At 50.1% G+C, this 22,172-nt stretch overlaps 1 protein-coding gene across 1 annotated transcript in view; it reads left to right on the top strand.

Moving 5' to 3' along the window:
- Positions 1–265: 265 nt before the first annotated feature.
- ITGAD (integrin subunit alpha D) overlaps positions 266–22,172 on the top strand; it is a 23,640-nt gene continuing 1,733 nt past the window's right edge. Inside the window, 31 exon segments of the mRNA XM_007452829.1 lie at positions 266–272; positions 363–468; positions 2,467–2,570; positions 2,706–2,776; positions 2,902–3,014; positions 4,365–4,393; positions 5,964–6,094; positions 7,010–7,155; positions 9,570–9,610; positions 9,613–9,683; positions 9,783–9,933; positions 10,137–10,210; positions 11,476–11,605; positions 11,716–11,858; positions 12,009–12,151; positions 12,238–12,389; positions 12,392–12,441; positions 13,127–13,138; positions 13,140–13,252; positions 13,360–13,535; positions 14,762–14,916; positions 15,176–15,224; positions 15,227–15,291; positions 16,304–16,331; positions 16,334–16,368; positions 16,580–16,741; positions 18,560–18,673; positions 18,773–18,852; positions 18,961–19,044; positions 21,874–21,952; positions 22,112–22,172. The exon segment at positions 22,112–22,172 is cut by the window's right edge and continues 77 nt beyond it. Coding sequence (XP_007452891.1) covers positions 266–272; positions 363–468; positions 2,467–2,570; positions 2,706–2,776; positions 2,902–3,014; positions 4,365–4,393; positions 5,964–6,094; positions 7,010–7,155; positions 9,570–9,610; positions 9,613–9,683; positions 9,783–9,933; positions 10,137–10,210; positions 11,476–11,605; positions 11,716–11,858; positions 12,009–12,151; positions 12,238–12,389; positions 12,392–12,441; positions 13,127–13,138; positions 13,140–13,252; positions 13,360–13,535; positions 14,762–14,916; positions 15,176–15,224; positions 15,227–15,291; positions 16,304–16,331; positions 16,334–16,368; positions 16,580–16,741; positions 18,560–18,673; positions 18,773–18,852; positions 18,961–19,044; positions 21,874–21,952; positions 22,112–22,172 — 2,875 coding nt within the window.

The following is a 22,172-nucleotide window of genomic DNA, read 5'->3' as shown; positions in this document are numbered from 1 at the left end:
TGTGGAGCACAGGCTCCGGACGCGCAGGCTCAGCGGCCATGGTTCACGGGCCCAGCCGCTCCGCGGCATGTGGGATCTTCCCGGACCGGGGCATGAACCCATGTCCCCTGCATTGGCAGGTGGACCCTCAACCACTGCGCCACCAGGGAAGCCCGATTTGACTATTTTTGACGGAGGGTGAGAGATAGGAACCACACAGAAGGCAACCAGGAAACAAAGAAGGAAAGAATATGCCCTTATCCCGGGCAGATGGGGAACAAAGGCTATGCGGGGTAGGTATCAAGACCCCAAGAAGTCAGGGGTCCAGAGGAGAAGGGGCTTCTCTGATTGTCCCTTTCACCTCCCCTTCCCAAATTCCTCAGTCCTGGCTTCTTATCATGGATTCAACTTGGATGTGGAGGAGCCCATGGTCTTCCAAGAGGATGGAGCCGGCTTTGGGCAGAGCGTGGTCCAGTTTGGCAGATCTAGGTAGGCTCCGCCCACTTCCCCAGCTCCACCCCCTTGGCCTGCAGGCAGGTGGCTGCATGTGGCAGCCCAGGAGTTTCCCTGGAGGAAGGGCAGCATGGGTGAGAAGCTTGTACATGACACCACTGACTACTGACCCCTGGCATGAGTTGGGCAAGGACAGGGTCAGCCGTGCCCATCCTGCCCAGTCCTTAAGGGTCTGTGCTGGCCCTGTGAGGATCCCCGTGCATGAAGGAGTGTGACACCAAATAGCAAATAGGAAACACCAGGACAGGCAGAGAGGGAGGCACTGCAGAAGAAAGGGGGAAAAGCTTTTTTCCAAGAACAAGAGACCCCGCATTTTTATTTTGCACTGGGACCAGCAAATTATGTACCTGCCCTGACTCCAGAAGTGCACATACTTGGGTCCCAGAGACAGGGACCCAAGGAGTTGAAGTCACAGTGTGATGCAAGCATAACCAAAGTCTGGGAGGCAGAAGAAGGGAGACCTCAAACCCAGGGGGGAATTCCAGGAAGACTTCACAGAGGAGGTGGCATTGGCAATGAGCCTGAGAGCACAGGACAGTTCACTTGGCCAAGAGGGAGCACACAGAGGTCACTGAGTTCTAAATGTACATCCCTCTTCCATCCTCACCCTGCTGGCAGGCTGGGAGTGTGGAAACAAGTGCCAGGAGCCAGAGTTTTTTTTTTTCTTTGTTTGTTTGTGTTGAAATATAACACAGAGACTGAAATGCACAAATCCCAAATCCAACTCAATGAATTTTTCTTATGTGTGTACCCAGGTAAACACCACCTAGATCAAGATGTAGAACCTCTCCAGCGCCCTCTCACCTGGGTTCCCTTGGGACTCTCCTGATCACACAACACCGAACAAATCCAAAGACACCCTCTGTCCCACTTACCATCACCACCAATTTGTGTTGGGGCCCTATTTTTTAAAAAAATGAATATAAAACTCTTGATTGACTGCTGTTCACCAGTATTTACAGTAAAGTAAATAATATATATTGGATGTTATTCTGATTGCTACAAAGTTACTGTTTTTCCTCGTTTCTGCTGAGTTGTTATCCAAATACGAGAAGACTGAGCCCACGTCTAAGGGATGGGTTGGGGTAAAGAAAAACATGCAGATCAATAGTCTAAGACTAAAAGTTTATTCACACATTTGTGCCAGCAGGTCCCAAACGGCGACATCTCCAGCCATCTGATTCAGTTTCATCCTCAAGCCTTAGACAAACAGGGATTTCAGGTTTCCATAAAGAAATGGCTCTCTAGAAAGAATCTTTAAATGACAATTTAACAAAACTTGCTTGGCTAATTAGTTAAAGTACACTAGTATTTGTCTAGTTTCCTCATCTGAGTAGCGAGGTTGTTGGTAGTGAGAACATTTTTCCAAATTAAAAATTCTCTTCTCTCAAGGAATTTTGCAAATAAATGGTTGCATTTATGTGACTGCAGATATAGATGTGGCTTCTGATACAGCTGCTTAAAATGGTCCAATTTAAATTGTTTATCTTATATTTAAATTGTCCAATTAATTACAGAATTATCTATTTGGTTTCAAAAGCTTATGGCTTTGGGACATTTTTCCATTTTTTCTATTTGAGGCGACCTATTTCTTGGGTGGCTCAGAATGATGGCTCCTAGGAAACAAATTGCACTGACCTGTGGTTGGGAAATGCTGTTTTTGTTCTGAATAGTATTATTTTGGGTGAATATTAAAACACACACACACACACACACACACACAAACCATTTGCATACACAGACACACATATATTTATGTATACACACACACATACACAAACAAATAAACAAAAAGCCCAGCACGGCCTTTCAGCACACGTGGGCTAGACTCGGGCCCTGACTTTTAATAGCCGCACACATGGCCGAAGCCAGGAGCTCCCTTCGTGAAGTCTCACTTCCCTGTGACACCTCTTCACCCGAAGCACCTTGTGCCCTAGCGCCCCCTGTGACTGTCTGTCCTGGCTGTGCCTCCAGACTTGTGGCAGGAGCCCCCTTGGAGGTGGTCGCAGTCAACAAAACAGGACGTTTGTACGACTGCCTGGCTGCCATTGGCTTGTGTCGGCCCATCTTGCTGAATAGTGAGTGACTCGCCCCAGGAATCAGGGCTTTCAACCCTCCTACACCAGATCGCCCCCTCCTCAGCCTCCAGCTCGGACTGTCCCCCGAAACGAGGGTGTGCCCTGGAGTGTGACCCTGTGTGTCTGCCCTCTCAGCACCCCCCAGAGGCGGTGAACACGTCCTGGGCCTGTCCCTGGTGGCCTCCACCGATCTCTCCTGGCTGCTGGTGAGTGTTTCTGGGTCCCAGGAGGGTCTCAAGGGAGGAACAGGGGCCAGAGGAGGCTGGGGCTGGGCGAGAAGGAGGGGAAGCGTTCTGGGGGCCCCCTCGTCCACACAGGCCTCTGTCCCCAGGCCTGCGGCCCGACCATGCACAGAGCCTGTGGGGAGAACATGTATGCAAAAGGCGCTTGCCTCCTGCTGGGCTCCCACCTGCAGATCATCCGGACAGTCCCCGCCACCCTAAGGTCCCCTAGAGACAGCAGTTCCATGTGGAGCACGTGCTGGCACTGTTCATGCGTGCAGAGCATGAAGCCTGGGTCTCGGCCTCTTGGGCCTCGTGTGTGCAGGTCCCTTCCCAGAGGCCTCAGGAAGCACAGGAGGGGCTGGGAGCATGGTCTGGCCTGGCAGGAGGGGTAGCTCATGGCAGGAGCCCTAAGCCAGCCAAGCGGTAATGGCTCTGATGGGGCAGGAGGGAGTCCGGCTCTTGCAGGAGGCATGAGGGCCCTATATTTGCCAACAGGTGCAGGGATGCCTCCTGGTTTCCAGAGGAAGGGCCTTGGGAGGGTGAAAATGTGTGGTGAGGACGATAGATCCAAGAATCCAAGAGGGAAGCAGTCCTGGGTCATTCACTGCTGAACTGCCAGGAACCCCCCCCCGACTCACTCTTCCCCTTCCAAGGGGAGCAAATGACCCGGCCATGGGGAGTGTGAGGCACAGTTTTGCAGCACTGATGTCATCCACAGAGAATGGTGACTGGGGGCTCTGCCGTGGCTTCTGTCTGAGAGTCTGTCTTTACAAGTTCATCTTCTGAGTCCTTGGGCAAGTGGCTTCTATCCCTGGGCCTTAGTTTCCTCATTGGTAAAATGGAGCTTAATAATCGAAGTGGCTATTAGGATCAAAAAATTTAATACATATGAAGTGCTTAGACTCCTTTCTGGTACAAGTATGTGATCGCCATTATGACTGATTTTCTAGCTGAAGACCATGTGTTCCGTCTAGGAGGAAGATACAGATAAACTGCCCCATCTGTGGCATCAGAGGGAATAGTGGGCCCCAAATGAGATCCAGGGACCACTCAAGGTCCCTGAACCAGATCTGAACCAGAGAAACCATGATGCCAGCCTTGGTGGGCTTTTAGCAGGAAGTGAAACAGCAGCAGAAAGAGCCCCCAGACCAAATTGTGAGAGCAGAGTCTATAGAGGAGACAGAGAGAGTGGAAAAGACTGTTGTGGGTACCACGCCCCACCTGGGATGTCTGTGCAGCCAGACATTTACTAGATGGTAAATGTCTTTTCCTAGATGTTTCTGGGGCTCATGAGGTGGGATGCCTGATGAAAATGGGACACAGATGTGTAAAACTGTTCCAGACGAGGCAGGTTTGAATAGATTTGGCAAGACTGTGTGCCAGGCAGTACTGGGTACTGGGTTCTGGGTGTGCATCACCTTATAGCATCCTCTCAAGATCCTTGTGGAGGCTAGGATGATCCCCATTTTATAGAGAAAACTGAGGCTCAGAGAGGTGAGTTTCCACTTTAGGAAGTGGCAGAGCCCAGAGCTTGAGCCAACCTTGCCTGATTGGCTCAGTTCTTTTTCAGAAGGCCATTCAGCTACAGCCAGCTGCCTGGTATGGGAAGCCTAGTGGATGCAATAAAAGAAGCAAGAAACAGAAGTAACATTGCAAGGACGCTGGCCCCAGGCCTAGTCTGAGAGAGCATGTGGGGGTGGTTTTGTGATGCAGCTAAAAATGTGGGCCCAAGTACAAGACGTGGTGGCAGGAAACGCCAGCTACCCAGCTGTCGGGGACAGATGAAGGGTGAGAAGGGGAGCACCTGAGGGCTTCTCGGCCTGCTGTGTCAGTGGCTGGATTTCCTGGTCTTCAAGGAAGCAGGGAGGGAAGTGATCTTCCATTTCTTCTGGGCACTGGTGATGTCGGTTGATGCTGGGAGAAGGCATTCTGCTTCAGTGCCCTGAGGCAGGGTACCACAGCTCAGCATCACACCTCATAGCTGTGGTGGTCTGATCTCCCAGCACCCTGGGACCAACACAGGATGTGTTGGAGGCATCAACTGGGTTTTGCACGCAGGCCACAAGCCCCTACGTAAGTCTGGGGACAACCTGAAATGTTTTATTTGTTCATTTACGTATGATGTGTCTTTCCATTACGGTGTGGACTCCACAAGGGCAGGGACGAGATCTTTTTCAAAGCTATGGTCTTCAATCAGATTTCCCCAGAGATAGACTTTGAGGCTCACCTGGGAATGTTCTTGGGAGCAACCCTTATGAGAGTGTGAGGGAAGCAGGACTTGGCAGATGGAGAGGGTGCACTGTGAGAGGCCTCAGCTGCCCCACGGAGAGCTCAGAGCATGGCCGGATATGGGTTGCCTGCAGGAGCAGGAGGTGACCTTGGGCAAGGCACCTCCCTTTTGAGTGGGGTGACACTTAGGGAAGAACTCTGCTGGAAGCCATCAACAGCCAACTTCCTGCAGCTGGGAATGAGCACCTCCATCCTGATGGGGGGCAGGTCTTGGTGGCACACCTTAGCATCCGCTGCAGGTGTGTCCTTGGGCCTAGAACAATGCCTGGCATGTGGTGATGATGGTGATAACAGCTACCCCTTATGGGGTGCCAGGCCCTGTCTTAAGTACTTTATGTACATATTCATTCTTTTTATCTTTGCAATAATCCACGTGGTAGGCACTACTATTACCCATTTTACAGATGGGGAAAACTGAAGCCCAGTGAAGTTATGTAACTTGCCTGCATTCACCACTAAGAGGTGGGAAGAGGTGGGATTCGAGCCCAGGCATGCTGGTTCCAGGATGCACATTCTGAACCACCTCACTAAAGTGCCTTCCCCTGAGCCCCACAGTACCCCTGGTGGGGTATTCAACAAATATTTGTTGACTAAATGAGTTAGGAACCCACCCGGGCCCCACCCTCTACTTCTTCCTCCCCTTTTGTAGGCCTTGTGGAAGGAGGGGAGCAACAGGGATTCTGCTGACGGGAGAAGGGGCTTGGGCAACAGATTTGGACCATCTCAGTGGAGGGTGTCAGAAACTGGGTGGGCCAGGGGGCCTTGGCATCCCTACGCCAAGGATGGCCCCCTGGCTCTGTGGAGCAGGAAGGGTTTCTGGGTCCCAGGAAGTGGCTGGGACCTGCCCATGCATTTCTGATTCCTCCCTCTCTCTCTGCAGAGTGTCCAAATCAAGAGATAGACATTGTCTTCCTGACTGATGGCTCTGGCAGCATTGACCGAAATGACTTTAAACGGATGAAGAACTTTGTCAGAGCTGTGATGGACCAGTTCAAGGGCACCCACACACTGGTGAAGGCTGGGCCCCCGAGGCCTGGGGATTGGGATCAGGGAGGGTCTACCTCTGGGAAGGCCAACCTGGGAGGGGGCCTGGCATCGCTGGGGGCTGGCTCGGTGGACTTGTGCCATGAGGAGGCCAGGGTCCAAGGTCAAGGTATGGTCCCAGTGCAGGGCCGATTTGAGGAGGTACCCCCATCACATGTACTATGTCCTGACATGCCACAGGGAATACAATGTTTTTGCTGTTTAAATACATTGAAACAACTCACTGTGAAATTTGACTGAAGGTAACTTGGCCAAATGATGATTTCTTTATTATGTTTTCCATGTAACTCACAATTTCTTTATCTTATTATTTTATTTCCCAGTAATCAGTGTGTGTGTGTATGTGTGTGTATATATATATATATATATATATATATATATATATATATATAACAATTCAAACTACTATTATACAGAGAACAGATAAACAACAAGGTTCTACAGTAGAGCACAGGGAGCTATATTCAATATCCTGTGATAAACCACAATGGAAAAAAATATGAAAGAATGTGTGTGTGTGTGTATGTGTATATATATATATATATATATATATATATATATATATATATACCAATTCTTGAGAAGCAAGGAAATATAATCTACAGATTGATTTCATGTATTATAAAGTTTTTAAAAAAATCTAAGTTTAGCAAATATTGTGGTTGGCAAGGCTATTCTTTGTAAACTATGAAAGAAACATTATTTGGTTTTGATTTTCCAGTTTTCTTTTGGGGCCATTTATTTTTTTCTGGGTCTCAGTATATATTTGTTGGGCCTCAAAACCACATGGAACATGGTTTGTAAATACAAAATTATTCCAAAATAAAAAACTTCCTAAAAAACAACTCCTGAGCCCCAGGGCCCTCTTCTTGGCCTTCACAGTTCTTGCTGATGCAATACTCAAACCTTCTGAAGACCCACTTCACCTTCAGCCAATTTCAGACCAGCCGGAGCCCTCAGAGCCTGGTGGATCCCATCGTCCAACTGAGTGGCCTGACGTTCACAGCCACAGGCATCCAGACAGTGGTGTAAGCTCCGCCCCATGCTGCCTGTGAATGAGCTGCTACCTACTGCTGGGTCTGCACAGCCCTTCTTAGAGGCTGAGGGAGGCTCTGGGGAAAGGGGCTCACAGGGGAGCAAGGGGGCTGCAGGCAGAGTCCTCCCTGGAGTGTTTCTGGTCCCATCGCTCATTGCCATCCCCTGATCTAGGGCGGGACTCCTCTGCAGCGTGTTTCCCCTTTGCCTGGCTTTGGCTTGGCTGGACCCTGAGCCCACCTGGGCTTTGCTTCTCGGTTCCCATCCTGGCTCTCCGCTAGCTACCTGGGCCACCCTTGGAGTTAGTGACTCTTTCTAAGTCTCAGGAAACTGTCCAATGAGGAAAAACTCACAACTTGGTTAGAAGGATTAAGCGAGATAACATGAGTGAGGTGTTTCCCCACAAGAAGTGCGAGATAAATGGGTGGGGATTTTATCCAAAAAATGGTGCAGCTCCTCTTTACCTCCCTGGAAGGGACTCAGGAATTATTGCCAAGTGTCTTCTTTGTGCCTTTCTCCCCACTCAGCTCCCTTCATCCCTTCATCCTCTCATCCCTCATCCATTCAAGTCTCTATGTACCATGTGCCTGCCCAGCACTGGGGGCTAGGTGGTCCAGGAAGAAAATGGCTTAGGTGGTGGGACCACAGTGGCATGTGTGGTTCCCATGGGAAAAAACTGGGTAGAATGTCTGGGATCCTTGACTTCCTGCACACCCTTGGACACTGCCCTGGGGATGGTGCTGGAGAAATATTGAAAAAGGGATGATCTCTCCAAAGGCACTCTCTTTACTTTTGGGTGGCTTTTCTGCCTTGAACACTGACCTGTTGGGACTGGACAACGAGGAAGAAAGCCTCTGTCCCTTGAGTTGAAAGTCACACGGGTGGGGCATCTTTCCCAGTCCCTAAAGCTCCTCCCAGCAGTGGGCGATGGTGTGGTTCTCATCAACATCCGTCCTCTCCCATCACCTCCCTGCTCCCTAGAGCCAAGGCCAGCTCTGCCACTGACTGGGTTGTTGCTCTGTTTTGGTTTTTCTTTTTCTTTTAGAAGTTTCATTACAAAAAAGACAAAAAGGCAACAACATTAAGGAAAGTTTTGAACAAAAAAAGAAATATCACCTGCAGTTCCTCTAGCCAACCATCTCGCAGTATTTTGGCAACAAGAACGAATTAAGTACAGATGAATCAATAAATCCTACTCTCAAAAAGCACAGTGTCATTTCCATCCTTGTCTTTATTTAGACATAATTTATATAGTCACAATCAGGGCAGAAACTATTTTCATCCTGCCATTTTTTTCCATCTGTTCCATAAACCTGTTCCATGCTTCTCTACAGCTTTTATTGTTTTCCTTTGAAATGGCTGTGTACTTTTCCACCAAGGGGCTGGGTCATGATTTGCTAAACCCCTTCCCTAACACGGGACATTCAGGTTACTTCAGTATTATATATGGCATGTGTATGTTATTTGGTGCATATGTGTGTGTGTGTGTGTGTGTGTGTGTTTATTCTGAGTTTGTAGAACTGCATGAACATATATGTTACATTTTTAATCATTTGTAATAGCTACCATAGAATTAATGCTTACCTGTAGGCCAGTCACTGTTGGAAAAGCTTCACCTCATTTGACCCTCAGAATAACCTGATACTATTTGTCTCAGTTATTTATTGCTGCCTGACAAGCCACTCCCAAATTTAGTGGCTTAAACAACACCCCTTTTGTTACTACTTTTCATGATCCTGGGGCTCAGCTCTTGTCAGGTGGGGTCTCTCACGTGGCTGTGGCCATGTGGCATCTGAGGCTGGACTATGAGAGCTTCATTCACGTGGTTGCTGCCTTGGCAGGATTGGCTGGAAGGCTGGGCTCAGCTGGGGGGGCTGGGCCCCTCTCTTCATGTGGCCGCTCCACGGGGTGCCTCTAACAGGTTGGCTAGACTTCTCTCATGGCGGCTCAGGGCTCCACAAAGTGCAAAAGCTACCAAGGTTTCTTAGGCCCATAACTGGCACAGGGTCACTTCTGTTGCATGCTGCTGATTAAAGGGAGTCACAGGCCAGGCTCAATATGGGAAAGGAACCAGGTGTGGCTCACTGGGGACCATCTTTGGAGACCAGCTATGGCACAATTATTGCTCTCATCTTGCATGGAGAGAAGCAAAGGCACAGAGAGATGAAGTAACTTGCCTTGTTTCCTCCTGGGAATGAGGTTCTGTAGTGGATGGAACTTTAGGAACAAGGAATATGAGTACCTTTGTTCTCAGTCTCACTAATTATTGTCAGTATGTGTCCATGTCTTAACATACCTGAGTCTCAGGGTGCCAGGACTCCCCAGTCTTTCCAGAGGAGCTTCTAGTGCTGCAAATGATTTCTTCCCAGAATCTCAGTAGAGTCACCCCCCTTTTCTTCCTCGATAGGAAAGAACTATTTCACAGTAAGAATGGGGCCCGTAAAACTGCCAAGACCCCCTGAAATACAGCGACGTCATCCCCCAGGCAGACAGAGCCCGCATCGTCCGCTATGCCGTTGGGGTGCGTCCCCTTCCTCATGGCTCCCCCAGACTCAGCCTGCACCTCCCCCAGGCAGAAGGGCTGGCGGGCTCCTCCTCCTCGGCTGCCTCTCTGCCACAGGTGGGAGATGCTTTCCAGGATCCCACTGCCAGGCCGGAGCTGAACATCATTGGCTCAGTGCCTTCGGAGGACCACGTGTTACAGGTGGACAACTTTGCGGCACTCAGCAACAACCAGAAGCAGCTGCAGGAGCAGATCTTTGAGGTCGAGGGTAAATGGGGAGTGACATTGGGTCTCGGAATTGAAAGAGTCGCGACCCAGTTGTGCCCCTCAGTCCTGAAGGTTCATCCTTGCTCATAGCTCACCCCAAATTGTTCCCCAGAACCCAAGCTCCAGACCACATTCTCCTCTTTCTGCTCTGAATCTTCATGGTCTCAAGGTCTCCGGGAGCCTGATTGACCTGTTTCCCCACAGGAATGCAGTCAAAGACAAGTAGCTCCTTCCAGCATGAGATGTCTCAGGAAGACTTCAGTTCCGTCCTCACAACGGTGAGTGGAGTGTGTGCTTGATTAACGAGTATCAGGCACCAGCCCTGTGTTGGGAGCTGGAAACCAGAATAAACAAGAACGCAGACCCTGTCCTCAAGCTCACCATCTAGTCCAGGAGAGACACACAGGCAGTGTATGTAGGTACAGAGAACAGGATAGCGGAGGTTCCTGCTCTCCTGGATCGCATAACTAGTAGGAGGAGGTGACAAACAACAAACAAACGAAAGACTTTCAGATTGTGCTAAGCATTGGGATAGAGAAAGAGAGGTGTCAGAGGAGGCCTAAGGAGTAACAGCTGAGGCTGAATGATGAGAAAGGACGAGGCCTGGAAAAATATGGTGAGAGATTGCTCCAGGTAGAGGAAAAAGCAAGTGCAAAAGTCCTGAGTCAGGAACAAGGTTACTGTACTAGAGAGATAGAAGGGCCAGCACAGCTGGAGCAGAGTGAGCTAGGGGCAGCATGGAGAGAGGGTGGGAGAGATGGGAAAGACCAGCCCATGCGGACCAAAGAAGTGACAATATAGACAGACAATTGTCTGAAAGTAGATGTGTGTTCAAAATATCCAGAGGGATTTGCTTCAGAATAATTTTGAGGGCAATTGAGGGGGATGTAGACGTGGAACAAGGTTTGTCACTGACACTGGGTCATGGGTTCTTATGGATTCATTACACATTTCTTTCGACTTTTGTATATGTCCTAAATTAGCCATAATCAAAAGTTTGAAAAGGCAATAAACATTCAGAGGAGGAAATGCCAATCACTTCCTGAGGGAGCCAAGGAAGACCTCGCAGAGGTGACTTAGAGGTTGACTCTTCCAGAGAGAGGAGCTGCATCCCAGAAAGAGGAGAGAGGAGCGTCCAGGCCAGAGGCTTGGTGTATTTTGGAACAGAGTGTCAGTCCACAGACTCGATTGGGAAGGATCCTAAATGCCACCCTCAGGAGCTTGGGGACAGTGAGCCACCTTGGTTTGCCAGCAGGATGGTGGCTGCACGTTTGGGTTGGAAGAAACCCAAGTCTGGGGCAGTAGTTGAAACAGAGGAAAGCAAGCTAGGAGGCAGGAAGGGCAGTGGGTGAGAGGCGCTGGGGTGACCGTGATGGCGGCAGTGGGGACGGACTGAGAGATGTAGGAATCAGTGACACGGAGGCTGCTGGTGAGAGCTAGGGAAGAGCAAAGAGAATTCCACATGATGGGCAGAGTCAGTGGCAGCCATTGCTTCGGAATAGGCTGTCTTCTTCCCACCTGCTCTGGAATCCTTTCCTCCCAGGATGGACCAGTTCTGGGGGCTGTGGGGAGCTTCAGCTGGTCTGGAGGTGCCTTCCTGTACCCCCCATATAGGAGCCCCACCTTCATCAACATGTCTCAGGAGCACACAGACATGAGCGACTCTTACCTGGGTGAGGCAAGGCTGTGGTCGGAGGGCCGGGCGGGAGACGGGCTGCCTGGGAAGGGCAGGGGCCCGGGGGTGGGGAGTGGAAGCCTCTGTGCTGAGGCCTGGTCCCCTCAGGTTACTCCACAGAGCTGGCCGTTTGGAAGGGGCTACACAGCCTGGTCCTGGGGGCCCCCCGCCATCAGCACACCGGGAAGGTTGTCATCTTCACGCAGGTGTCCGGGCAATGGAGGCCGAAGGCTGAAGTTACAGGGACCCAGGTTGGGTGTGGAGGAGGGTCTCCAGGGGCAGAGAGGGAGATGAAGGGGGTGCGGGGCCCAGCAGGGCGGCGCCGGTATCTGGGGAGAGGCGGGACCTGGCCCAGCGCGGGTGCAGGGGTAGGCAGGATGACTCCACGCTCTGCCCTCCAGATCGGCTCCTACTTCGGGGCCTCCCTCAGCTCCGTGGACGTGGACAGAGATGGCAGCTCCGACCTGGTTCTCATCGGGGCCCCCCATTACTATGAGCGCCGGGGGGGCCTGGTGTCCGTGTGCCCCTTTCCCCCGGGGGGTGAGTGGCTGATGAGACCCGGGCTGGGTGGGGTCTGGGTGTGGAGGGGTCGCCTGGGGTGGGACCTGGCACTGTTTTCGTTCTGCAGAGGGCTAAGTGGCAGTGTGGTGCTGTCCTGCGAGGGGAGCAAGGCCATCCCTGGGCCCGCTTTGGGGCAGCTCTGACGGTGCTGGGGGATGTGAACGGGGACTGGCTGACGGACGTGGCCGTCGGGGCCCCGGGAGAGCAGGAGAACCGGGGTGCTGTCTGTTTCACGGAACCTCGGGACTGGGCATCAGCCCCGCCCACAGCCAGGTGAGGCCCCTCTGCTTCAGCCTCTTCTGTTCGCCTCCTCCCCGCTGTCGTAGATTCACCTGATGCCGCCTCCTGTCACCGGCCTCGGCAGTGACCATTCCCTTCCTCCTTTTAGTGGTTTACTTTCCTGAATTTCCCCAGGCCCAGACAAGCACAGATTCTCTTTTCTCTCCTTTGACTCCAGACTTCAGAGTGTGTGGGCAGCTTAGTAAAGAGATCACAGGCCCCAGGTCAAATGCCTGACCAGCCCTGTGAGCTGCGTGGCCTCAGGCAAGTGACCGATTTAGCCTCTGTGAGCCCTGGTTTCCTTCTATGAAAGGATGAGCAAATTCTCTTGGCTTCCTGTAAAGATAACTCAGTGAGAGCACTAAGCACTCCATTCCTCAAGTATTTATGAATGCACATACGTAATTTATGAATCAATGTGTAAACGATGAATAAATGAACCTATTATGCTCCCATCATCACGCTTTGATTTTGTCATTAACCTGCACCTTCGTGGCCCTCATTGGACCCAGAGTGCTCTCCTCTCTGCCTGTGGACTGTGGGGTCCTCGCTTTGCTTGCTCTCCACTCCTCTCTGCTCTTCAGCGTCTCTACTCAGTGTCCTTGTTCCAAATCTTTCTTCTCCAACCTTTCCAATCCCCTTTCCTTGACTTGCACTCCTTTTATCCTTCCCTGGCCAGCGGATCGCAGGCTTCCCAGCTCTCCCCCAGGCTCCAGTATTTCAGGCATTCACTGAGCGGGGGTCAGGACCTCACCCAGGATGGACTGATGGACCTGGCCGTCGGGGCCCAGGGGCACGCGCTGCTGCTCAGATGACAACTCCCCTACTCCCCCCTTGCCTGCCCCTTGTGTCTGATTCACTAAGCTGCCCCCTCCCTTGTTCTCCTTCTGGGGGCCAGAGGCCCGTCCTCAGCCCCTCATGCACCCTCAGGAGTCTGCCGGTGCTGAATGTGGAGGTGGCTATGAGATTCACGCCCCCGGAGGTGACAAAGTCTGTGTACCAGTGTTGGGAAGAGCTGCCCACCGTCCTGGAAGCTGGGGACGCCACAGTCTGTCTCACTATCCACAAAAGCACACTATCCAGGACCAGCTAGGTGAGTTTCCTCCTGGTAGACCCAGACCCTCACTGCCCCCGAGAGGCCCCCAGCCCTATATCCTCAGGACAGAATGAGCCCAGGAACCCAAATCTCACCTCCATGTCCACCCAGCTGTCCTCCTCCCTCCCTCTTCCCACACCCGGGTCTCTAGGTTCTGTCTCCAGGACACATCTGAGGTCTGCCCTCTCCACCGCCTTCCTCAAGGACACGGCTTCTCCTTCCCACCCACCCTGAGCTGTGCCCACGGTCATTCCTGCACGCCCCCTCCACTCTCCACAGGGAACTACAGAGATTGGTCCTAAACACTGCTTAACACCCCTCAACCGCCCCTTTCTTGCATTTATAAAGACCAGAAGTTTTGCTCACAGTGACCCCATGATTTGGTCCCTCTCTGCCTTTCCAGCCTCACCTTGCCCCCTTCCCCCCTACGCCATACACATTTTTTCTTTTTTGGCCTGGCCACGTGGCTTGCGGGATCTCACTTCCCCCATCAGGGATTGAACCCCGGCCCTCGGCAGAGAAAGTGCAGAGTCCTAACCACTGAACCTCCAGTGAACTCCTTTTTTTTTTTTTTTTTTTTTTGCGGTACGTGGACCTCTCACTGTTGTGGCCTCTCCCGTTGCGGAGCACAGGCTCCGGACGCGCAGGCTCAGCGGCCATGGCTCACGGGCCCAGCCGCTCCGCGGCATGTGGGATCCTCCCAGACCAGGGCATGAACCCGTGTCCCCTGCATCGGCAGGCAGACTCTCAACCACTGCGCCACCAGGGAAGCCCCAGGGAACTCCTTTTTAATTAATGTGCCAACCTCCCTCTCCCTTCTGGTCTTAGCCACTATTCCCAGAGTCTGGGACTTTCCCTTCCCCGCTTTTCATCTGACTCCTGTTCATCCTCCAGGTTGGAGCTCAGACAAGGCCCATCCAGGAAAGCATCTCTGACCCCCAGTCTGAGTTAACAAGCCCTCCTGGGTACCACTGAGGATCCCACCCTTGCATGGATCTCGCTGTGACGTTATGTCCTACGTGCTGGTCTCTGTTTCTAGGCTGTGAGCTTATGAGGGCAGGGACCATAATTCTCCACCTTCCCCACATGTATCCCCAGCACCTGGTACAGTTCATGGCCCACAGAAAGCGCTCAGCAAGTCTTTATTGCATGAAACAATGAAAACAGTACATTTGCGCTTCTCTCACTTTCCGTCTTCCATTCCCCCTTCTGCTTCAGGTGACGTCCGAAGCTCTGCCATGTACGATCTGGCATTGGACCCAGGTCGTCTGATTTCTCGTGCCATTTTTGATGAGACCAAGAACTGGACTTTGACTCGAAGAAAAACCCTAGGGCTGGGAGAGCACTGTGACACCATGAAGCTGCCTGTACCAGTGAGGACTTTGGGTTCTGGGAAAGGGAGAGGGAGGAAGGAGCCCAAGGCTAGTCTCTGGCATCTCCACTCCTTGCTGAGTGAGGTGGGAAGGGTGGGAGCCTGCAGCTGGAGAGGGGAAAGTCGGGCCCGAGGAACCTGGCTCCACAGCGTGGATGGGGTGCTGTCTGGACAGCGGGGCATGGATGCAGTGGAGAAGCCCGAGTAGTAGCAAGTAAGGAGGAGGAGGGCGGCTTCCTGAATGCCCCCTTCCCCCTCAGGACTGTGCAGAGGGCGTGGGGAACCCCGTCATCCTGCGACTCAACTTCTCCCAGGTTCATCTCAGAACCTGCGCCCTGTGCTGGCTGTGGGCTCACAGGACCGCTTCACTGCTTCTGTGAGTCTTCCGATGAAGTCCCAGGGATGTGCTGACTTTCACTGTGTCTCCATGTGCTTAAGAGCCTACAGTGGCTCCCACCAGCCACTTCAAACCTAAGATGCTTCCACCCAGTTACCACAGCCCTGCCCAGCTTGGATCCCTACAAACATCCCAGCTGGTTATCCACCTCACCCCAACGTAAACCCTCTGGTTCTCATTCTGCAGACCCTTCCCAGCTTTTCTCATTTCTATCTCTGTGCCTTTGTCCATGTCGTCTTTCTTCCTTCCTCCTTTTCCTCCTTCCTTTTCCTTCCATTTTCACATTACAATTCCCTTATTCTTTCAGAGGAGGCACTGTCAAGTGATCATAGGTACCTAGAACTGCTCATAGTTTTCCTAGTAAGGGCACATAATAAACAGATTAAGACATTGTTTGGCAGTTGATTTTTACATCCTTCCTGCATGCCATATTTCTTATTTGGAAAACATCGCCTTCTCTCCACCTCAAAGATCTCCTCTAGTCCCCAAAGCCCCAGTCTGATCTCCCTCTCTTTTGAACACTACACTCAGCGTCTGTCACCTCTTCTCTGGCCTCCTGTTGTGTCATGGTGATACCATGCCAAATATCATGTGACTGGACTCATAGCAATCTGTGTCTACTGCTGTGGCTCCTTTGGTATTGAAGGTTCCTTGAGTGCAAGAACCATGTCTCATTCACCTGTAGTTCCCACCTTTCCTGACCCAGAACCTGTCCCATTATTGACAATCTATAATATTTGTTGAATGGTTGTTCCAGTGTGTGTTGGATCTGACTCCTCAGCTAAGCTTTCTGTTCCTTGAAGCCAAGGATCTTGTCTTATCTTCCCTTTGTATGCTAACTGCCCCTCCCTCATTGCCCTACTTGCCAGTGTTTAGCACGGTGCTGGGTGCAGGGTGGGTGCTAATACTCAATGTCGATGAGTGCTCCTAATGAGGGGATTGGAGATGGATTAAGACATGGATGGGAAGAGAATATACTGTTTTGCTGCAGCTCCCCTTTGAGAAGAACTGTAGGCAAGATACCTCTGTGAAGGGGACCTCAGCTTCTCAGGCTGAGTGAGCTCTATCTCCTTTCATAGCCAGACACTCAAGCTTTTGGGTCTCCCATCCTCATAGGATGAGAAGTCCTTGTGTTTCCCTTTGGCTCTCCTTCTAACAAAGAAATGCTTTTGATTGGAAGGTTATCAGCCTGTAGCTCGTGAGTTCCCACAGCCCTGCCCCTGCCCCTGATTCAATTCCAATCTACTTCCTTGAGTCTCTGTCCCAGTCTTGTCCTTCCTTGTTCAGCCTGCAGACCGTGGTGGTGGGGAGCTCCCTGGAGCTCAATGTGACAGTGACCGTGTGGAATGAGGGTGAGGATTCCTACGGAACTGTGATCAGCTTCTACTATCCAGCAGGGCTGTCCTATCGACAAGTATTAAGAATCCAGGTAAACAGCTCCCTTGGGCTCTAGTGGCTGGGACCTTTCTCCTGCTCTGGTTTATAATAGGTTCCTCTTAATTTCTTCTATAATGAAATATAAACACACACACACAAGTGCATAAGGCATATGTATAGTTTAATGACTAACTATTAAGCAAAAGTGTATGCAGTTAACATCCGGGTCAAGAAATAAAGCACTGCTAGCACCTCCAGAAGCCCTTTCACTATGTGCCTTTCCTCATCCTAACCTCACACTCTTCCCAAAGGTAATCACTATTCTGACTTTGATGATCAATTCCTTGTATTTCTTTATAGTTTTACCACCCATAGATACATCTCTAGATAATACTGTTGGGTTTTGCCAATATTTGAACTTTATATGAATGGAGACGTGTTGTATGTTCCTTTTTTCCTGCAAGTTTTAAATTATAGTTGATTTACAATCTTATATTAGTTTCAGGTGTATGACATAGTGATTCAATATTTTATAGATTATACTCCATTTAAAATTATTATAAAATATCAGCTATATTCCCTGTGCTGTATAATATATCCTTGTATCTTATTCATTTTATACACAGTAGTTTGTACCTCTTAAACCACGACCTGTATCTTGCTCCTGCCCCCTTCCTCTCACCACTGGTAACCACTAGTTTATCCCCTAGATCTGTGAGTCTGTTTCTGTTTTGTTATATTCACTCGTTTGTTTCATTTTTTAGATTCCAAATATAAATGATAACAATATTGTATGTTCTTTTGTGTCTTTCTTCTTTTCTTCAATATTATGCTTGTGAAATTCATCCATGTTGTTGCTTGTGGCTATGGAATATTTTCACTGCTATTTAGAATCCCTTTGCATGACTAAATCACAATTTATTTACCCATTCGATGATTGATGGTCATTTGAGTTGCTTCTGATTTTGGCCATGACTATTCTTGAACATGTATCCTGGTGCCCCTACACATAATATTTGGAAAGTATATACCACATGTGGAATTGTTGGATCATTGGCTATGCGTGTTTTCAATTTTAATAAGTAAAGCCAAACCATTTTCACCTATTTACACTTCCATCAGCAACGTATGAGAGTTCCTGTGGCTTTAAATCTACCCCGACACTTGGCATTGTCAGACTTTTAAATTTTTGTTGATCTGGTGGGTGAGTAACTATATTTCTTTGCAGTTTTAATTTGTATTTCTCTAATGAGGTTGAGCAACTTTTCATTTGGACTTCTTGGTTGTTTGGATTTCTTCTTTTAGGAAGTGTCTGTCCAACTCTTTTTCTTATTTTTCTACTGAGCTGTCCATCTTTTTCTCATTGAGTTGTAAGAGCTCTTTGCATGTTCTGGTTACTCGTCCTTTCCAGTTATATGTGTTCAAATATCTTCTCCATTCCTACTGCTTGTCTGTTCAGTCTCTTTATAGCATCTTTTAATAAATAGATGGTCTTAATTTCGTTGTGGTTGATTTTTATCAAAATTTTCCTTTGTATTTAGTGTTTTATGTGTGTTTCATGTTTAAGAAATATATCCCTACTCCAAGGTTATATATAAAGACATTCCCTTATATTATCTTCTAAAAGATTTCTAATTTTGCCTTTTCACATTTGAGTCTTTAATCCAGTCAGGATTTATTCTAATATATGGAGTGAGGTAGGGATCCAGTATTTGTTTGTTTGTTTGTTTTGTATGGGCCAATTTTTCCAGGACCATTTACTGAAAACTTGTCATTTCCCCTACTGCTCTGCAATGCCACCACTGTTATACATCAAGCCCATATATACATGTGGGTAAATTTTTAAAAATTCATTCTCCTCCTCTGGAAGCAACCCCATCAGCGTCCCCTGCGCCTGGCATGTGAGGCAGTGCCCACTGGGAATGAGGGCCTGAGGAGCAGCAGCTGTAGTGTCAACCACCCCATCTTCCAAGAGGGCACTAAGGTCAGAGCTTCCCCCCAATCCTCATCACTCTTATCCCTCGTCCTGGCCCATTTCCTTCCCTCACTCTACCATGGTCTTCCCTATCCCCAACCTTCATAGGGCACCTTCATAGTCACATTTGATGTCTCCTACAAGGCCACCCTGGGAGACAAGTTGCTTTTGAGGGCCAATGCAAGCAGGTGAGCCCCAGCCACATATGGTGTGTCCCTCGCTCTCCTTTTTCATGCCCCAGCCAGAAACTCCTCTCCTGGATTCCTTCCCAACCAGTCACCCCTCTCTCCCTCCAGTGAAAATAATAAGCCTACATCCAACAACACTACCTTCCAGCTGAAGCTCCCAGTGAAATATGCTGTCTACACAGTGATCAGCAGGTACTTAATCCCTGGCCCTCCCCTTGGACCTTCCTCCAAGCCTAGTACCTCCCCCTGCAGGCCAGCCTGCTCTTTTGAGGATGGGTATCTAAGCTAGACACTGATTCCCTACATGGCGATTCTTGTGACCAGCCATATATTTATACCATAGCACCATATCCCACAATTCTTGGTTCTTCTCTGACGAACTGACCTGCTGGTGCGACACACATACCTTGCCACCACTGTGTATCCTCTTCTCTCTCTCCAAGATGCAGACTTCCTTTAACATGAAGCCAGTTGCAGCCTTTGCGCTAAACACGAATACGATGAATTGAAGCTACTAGATTAAGACTGAGGCTTTTCTGAGCACTCTGAAGTGGGGAGCTTGTGCCCAACAGGATATGGTCTGTCACCACACAGAGTGAAGAGAAGGTCAGGTTTTCACAAAACTCAGAGGAGAGCAGAGATGTGAGAAAGTGTTTTTGTTTTTTTTTTGTGGTACGCGGGCCTGTCACTGTTGTGGCCTCTCCCGTTGCGGAGCACAGGCTCCGGACGCGCAGGCTCAGCGGCCATGGCTCACGGGCCCAGCTGCTCCGCGGCATGTGGGATCTTCCCGAACTGGGGCACGAACCCGTGTTCCCTGCATCGGCAGGCGGACTCTCAACCACTGCGCCACCAGGGAAGCCCTGTTGGGACGTTTTTTAAGAGCCCAGGGCTGAGCAGGCCACAGGAAAGGCAAGTGTAGGGCTGCTGCTCTGGGTTCTAAAGGTTGGGGAAGGGGCCAGGCTGAGAGCAGGACAAGGAGCCCCACCCACCTGGCTAAATTCCAGAGGCTTTAGAGTTGATCAGAAGCTTATAATATTGCCAGGGGACAGAGTTTGCTGCTGCTGCTGCTGTGCCAGTTTTTAGGGGAATTAGAGAGGGGGTTCAGGCAGTGTCATTGCCCTTCCAAATTCCATGTGTGAATTTCCCCTTCTATCCATGGGAAAACACTGAAATTTACAATAAGAGCTTACAGTCATATATACTTACGATATGCCAGGCCTTGTTTTAAGTACTTTACATGTATTTACATTTATTTAACCACTCTATTAGCTCTGTGATATAGCTATTGTAAATGTATTTATTTATTTATTTATTTATCTATCTTTGGCTGCGTTGGGTCTTCTTTGCTGCACACGGGCTCCCTCTAGTTGCGGCGAGCGGGGGCTACTCTTCGTTGCAGTGCGCAGGCTTCTCATTGCGGTGGCTTCTAATGTTGCGGAGCACAGGCCCCAAGCGCGCGGGCTGCAGTAGCTGTGGCACGTGGGCTCAGTAGTTGTGGCTCGCAGGCTCTAGAGCGCTGGCTCAGTAGTTGTGGTGCACGGGCTTAACAGCTCCGCAGCATGTGGGATCCTCCCAGACCAGGGCTCGAACCCGTGTCCCCTAGCACTGGCAGGCGGATTCTTAACCACTGCGCCACCAGGGAGGTCCCAATATAGTTATTGTTATACATCTTTTTGCCAACAAGGAAATCCAGAGGTTTTTACCCCTGTCATTCAGCTGGTAAGTGGCAGAACCAGGAATCAAACCCACGTGGTTTGGCTCCAAAGCTGTGCCCATGGCCATATACTACATGCCTCTCCAAGGATTGGAGAAGCTGAGTGATTTACTCAAATTTGAAAAGAGGTTTAGAACTGGAAGATTTTAAGGTGGGAAAACTGAAGCAGAGAGAGAAAGGGGTAGGATGGGGAGTGGTGAGGAAGGCTAGTATACTAAGTGGAAAAATAGATTTTAACATTCATGGCACTGCTACAAACCTCATCACAAGTCTGTTACAGGCATTATTGTTAGCATCTCCGTTTTCAAGAGGAAAACACTACAGGGGCCCAGAGAGGTTAAGGAATTTGCCTTGAGTTACTCAGGTAGGAAGCGGTGGACCTGAGATGTGAACCGAGGTGGTCTGGCCTATATGCTTAATCACCAAGCTAACAGTCACATCTGTGGGAAAACTGCGGGGCCCATTGAGTTTCTGTAGGGCTGGCCTGGCTTCTGTACACTAGTTACTGGTGAAACCCGCAGGTCCCTCTGCTTGTTTGCCTGATTCCACTGAGCCCCTAGATGTTAAACCCTGGGAAGACAGGGATTATGACTTGTTAACTGTTGAATCTCCAGAGTCAAGCACACAGCCTGGCAGATGATGAATGTTGACTAAAGGAGGCCATGGATGGATGGACGGATGGATGGATGGATGGAAAGAAAGCCACCTGCAGCCTGGGACATTTATGTCCACTCTGTGGGCTTGTGTCCACACACCATCTTTCCTCCCAATTACTTAACTGCCCCAGGAGAGCCGGATCTATTTTCTTCATTCCCATCATGGAAGGGCTTGCACCCCATCTCCAGGCCTTGGTTCCCTCAAGTCCCCTTAGGTTTATTTGCTCTGGCAGCTGCCTCTGCAAGCATTACGGGAGGCCAACTGTGTACCTAGTAGAGAAAGCAATGGGAACGCCTTTTTCCCACGGGAAATGTTCAGACATCACGAGCGGTCATGTTCAAGTTGGGCCTTTAAGTGAAAATTTCCAGGAGGGGAGTGGGTAAGGACATTCCAAGCAGGAAGAAAAAGAGCTTGAGCAAAGTCATGGGGAGAGGAAAGGGCCGGGGTCTCAAGGGACAAGCTAACAGTTCTGGGGGACGGGGGAAAAGGCCACGAAGGAGAGGAGCTGAAGCTGAGGCTGCACAGTCACAGGGGGACCATCATCGCTCCCCTGGGTCATCTGCTGGGCCCAGCAGAGGCCTCAGCAGCAGGCTGGCATGCAACTGAGGATGGTCCCACCCTTTTCACCAACAAGCTCTCTCTCTCTCCAGGCAGGAAGAATCCACCACATACTTCAATTTTTCAGCTTCTGACCAGAAGAGCAGAAAAGAAGCTGAGCATCAATATCGTGTGAGAGGCCAGGGAATATCCACGTCTGTCCCTCCCATGTGAACGTAGGAAGCTGGTGGGCAAGGATGGAGAGGAGTCGAGGGCTGAAGCCAGGAAAGGTGGCGGGGGATTTGGGATGCTCCAGGGACCACAGTAATGTTTCGTCTCTATTTTCTGCAGGTGAGTAACCTGGGTCAGAGAGATCTGGCCACATCAGCATCATTTCTGGGTCCCAGTCCTG

This window comes from Lipotes vexillifer, unplaced genomic scaffold (assembly GCF_000442215.2).
Source record: "Lipotes vexillifer unplaced genomic scaffold, Lipotes_vexillifer_v1.1 scaffold426, whole genome shotgun sequence".
Lineage (NCBI taxonomy): Eukaryota > Metazoa > Chordata > Mammalia > Artiodactyla > Lipotidae > Lipotes > Lipotes vexillifer.
Note: the sequence above shows the minus strand (reverse complement) of the source record. Positions and strands in the feature narration are given on the sequence as shown.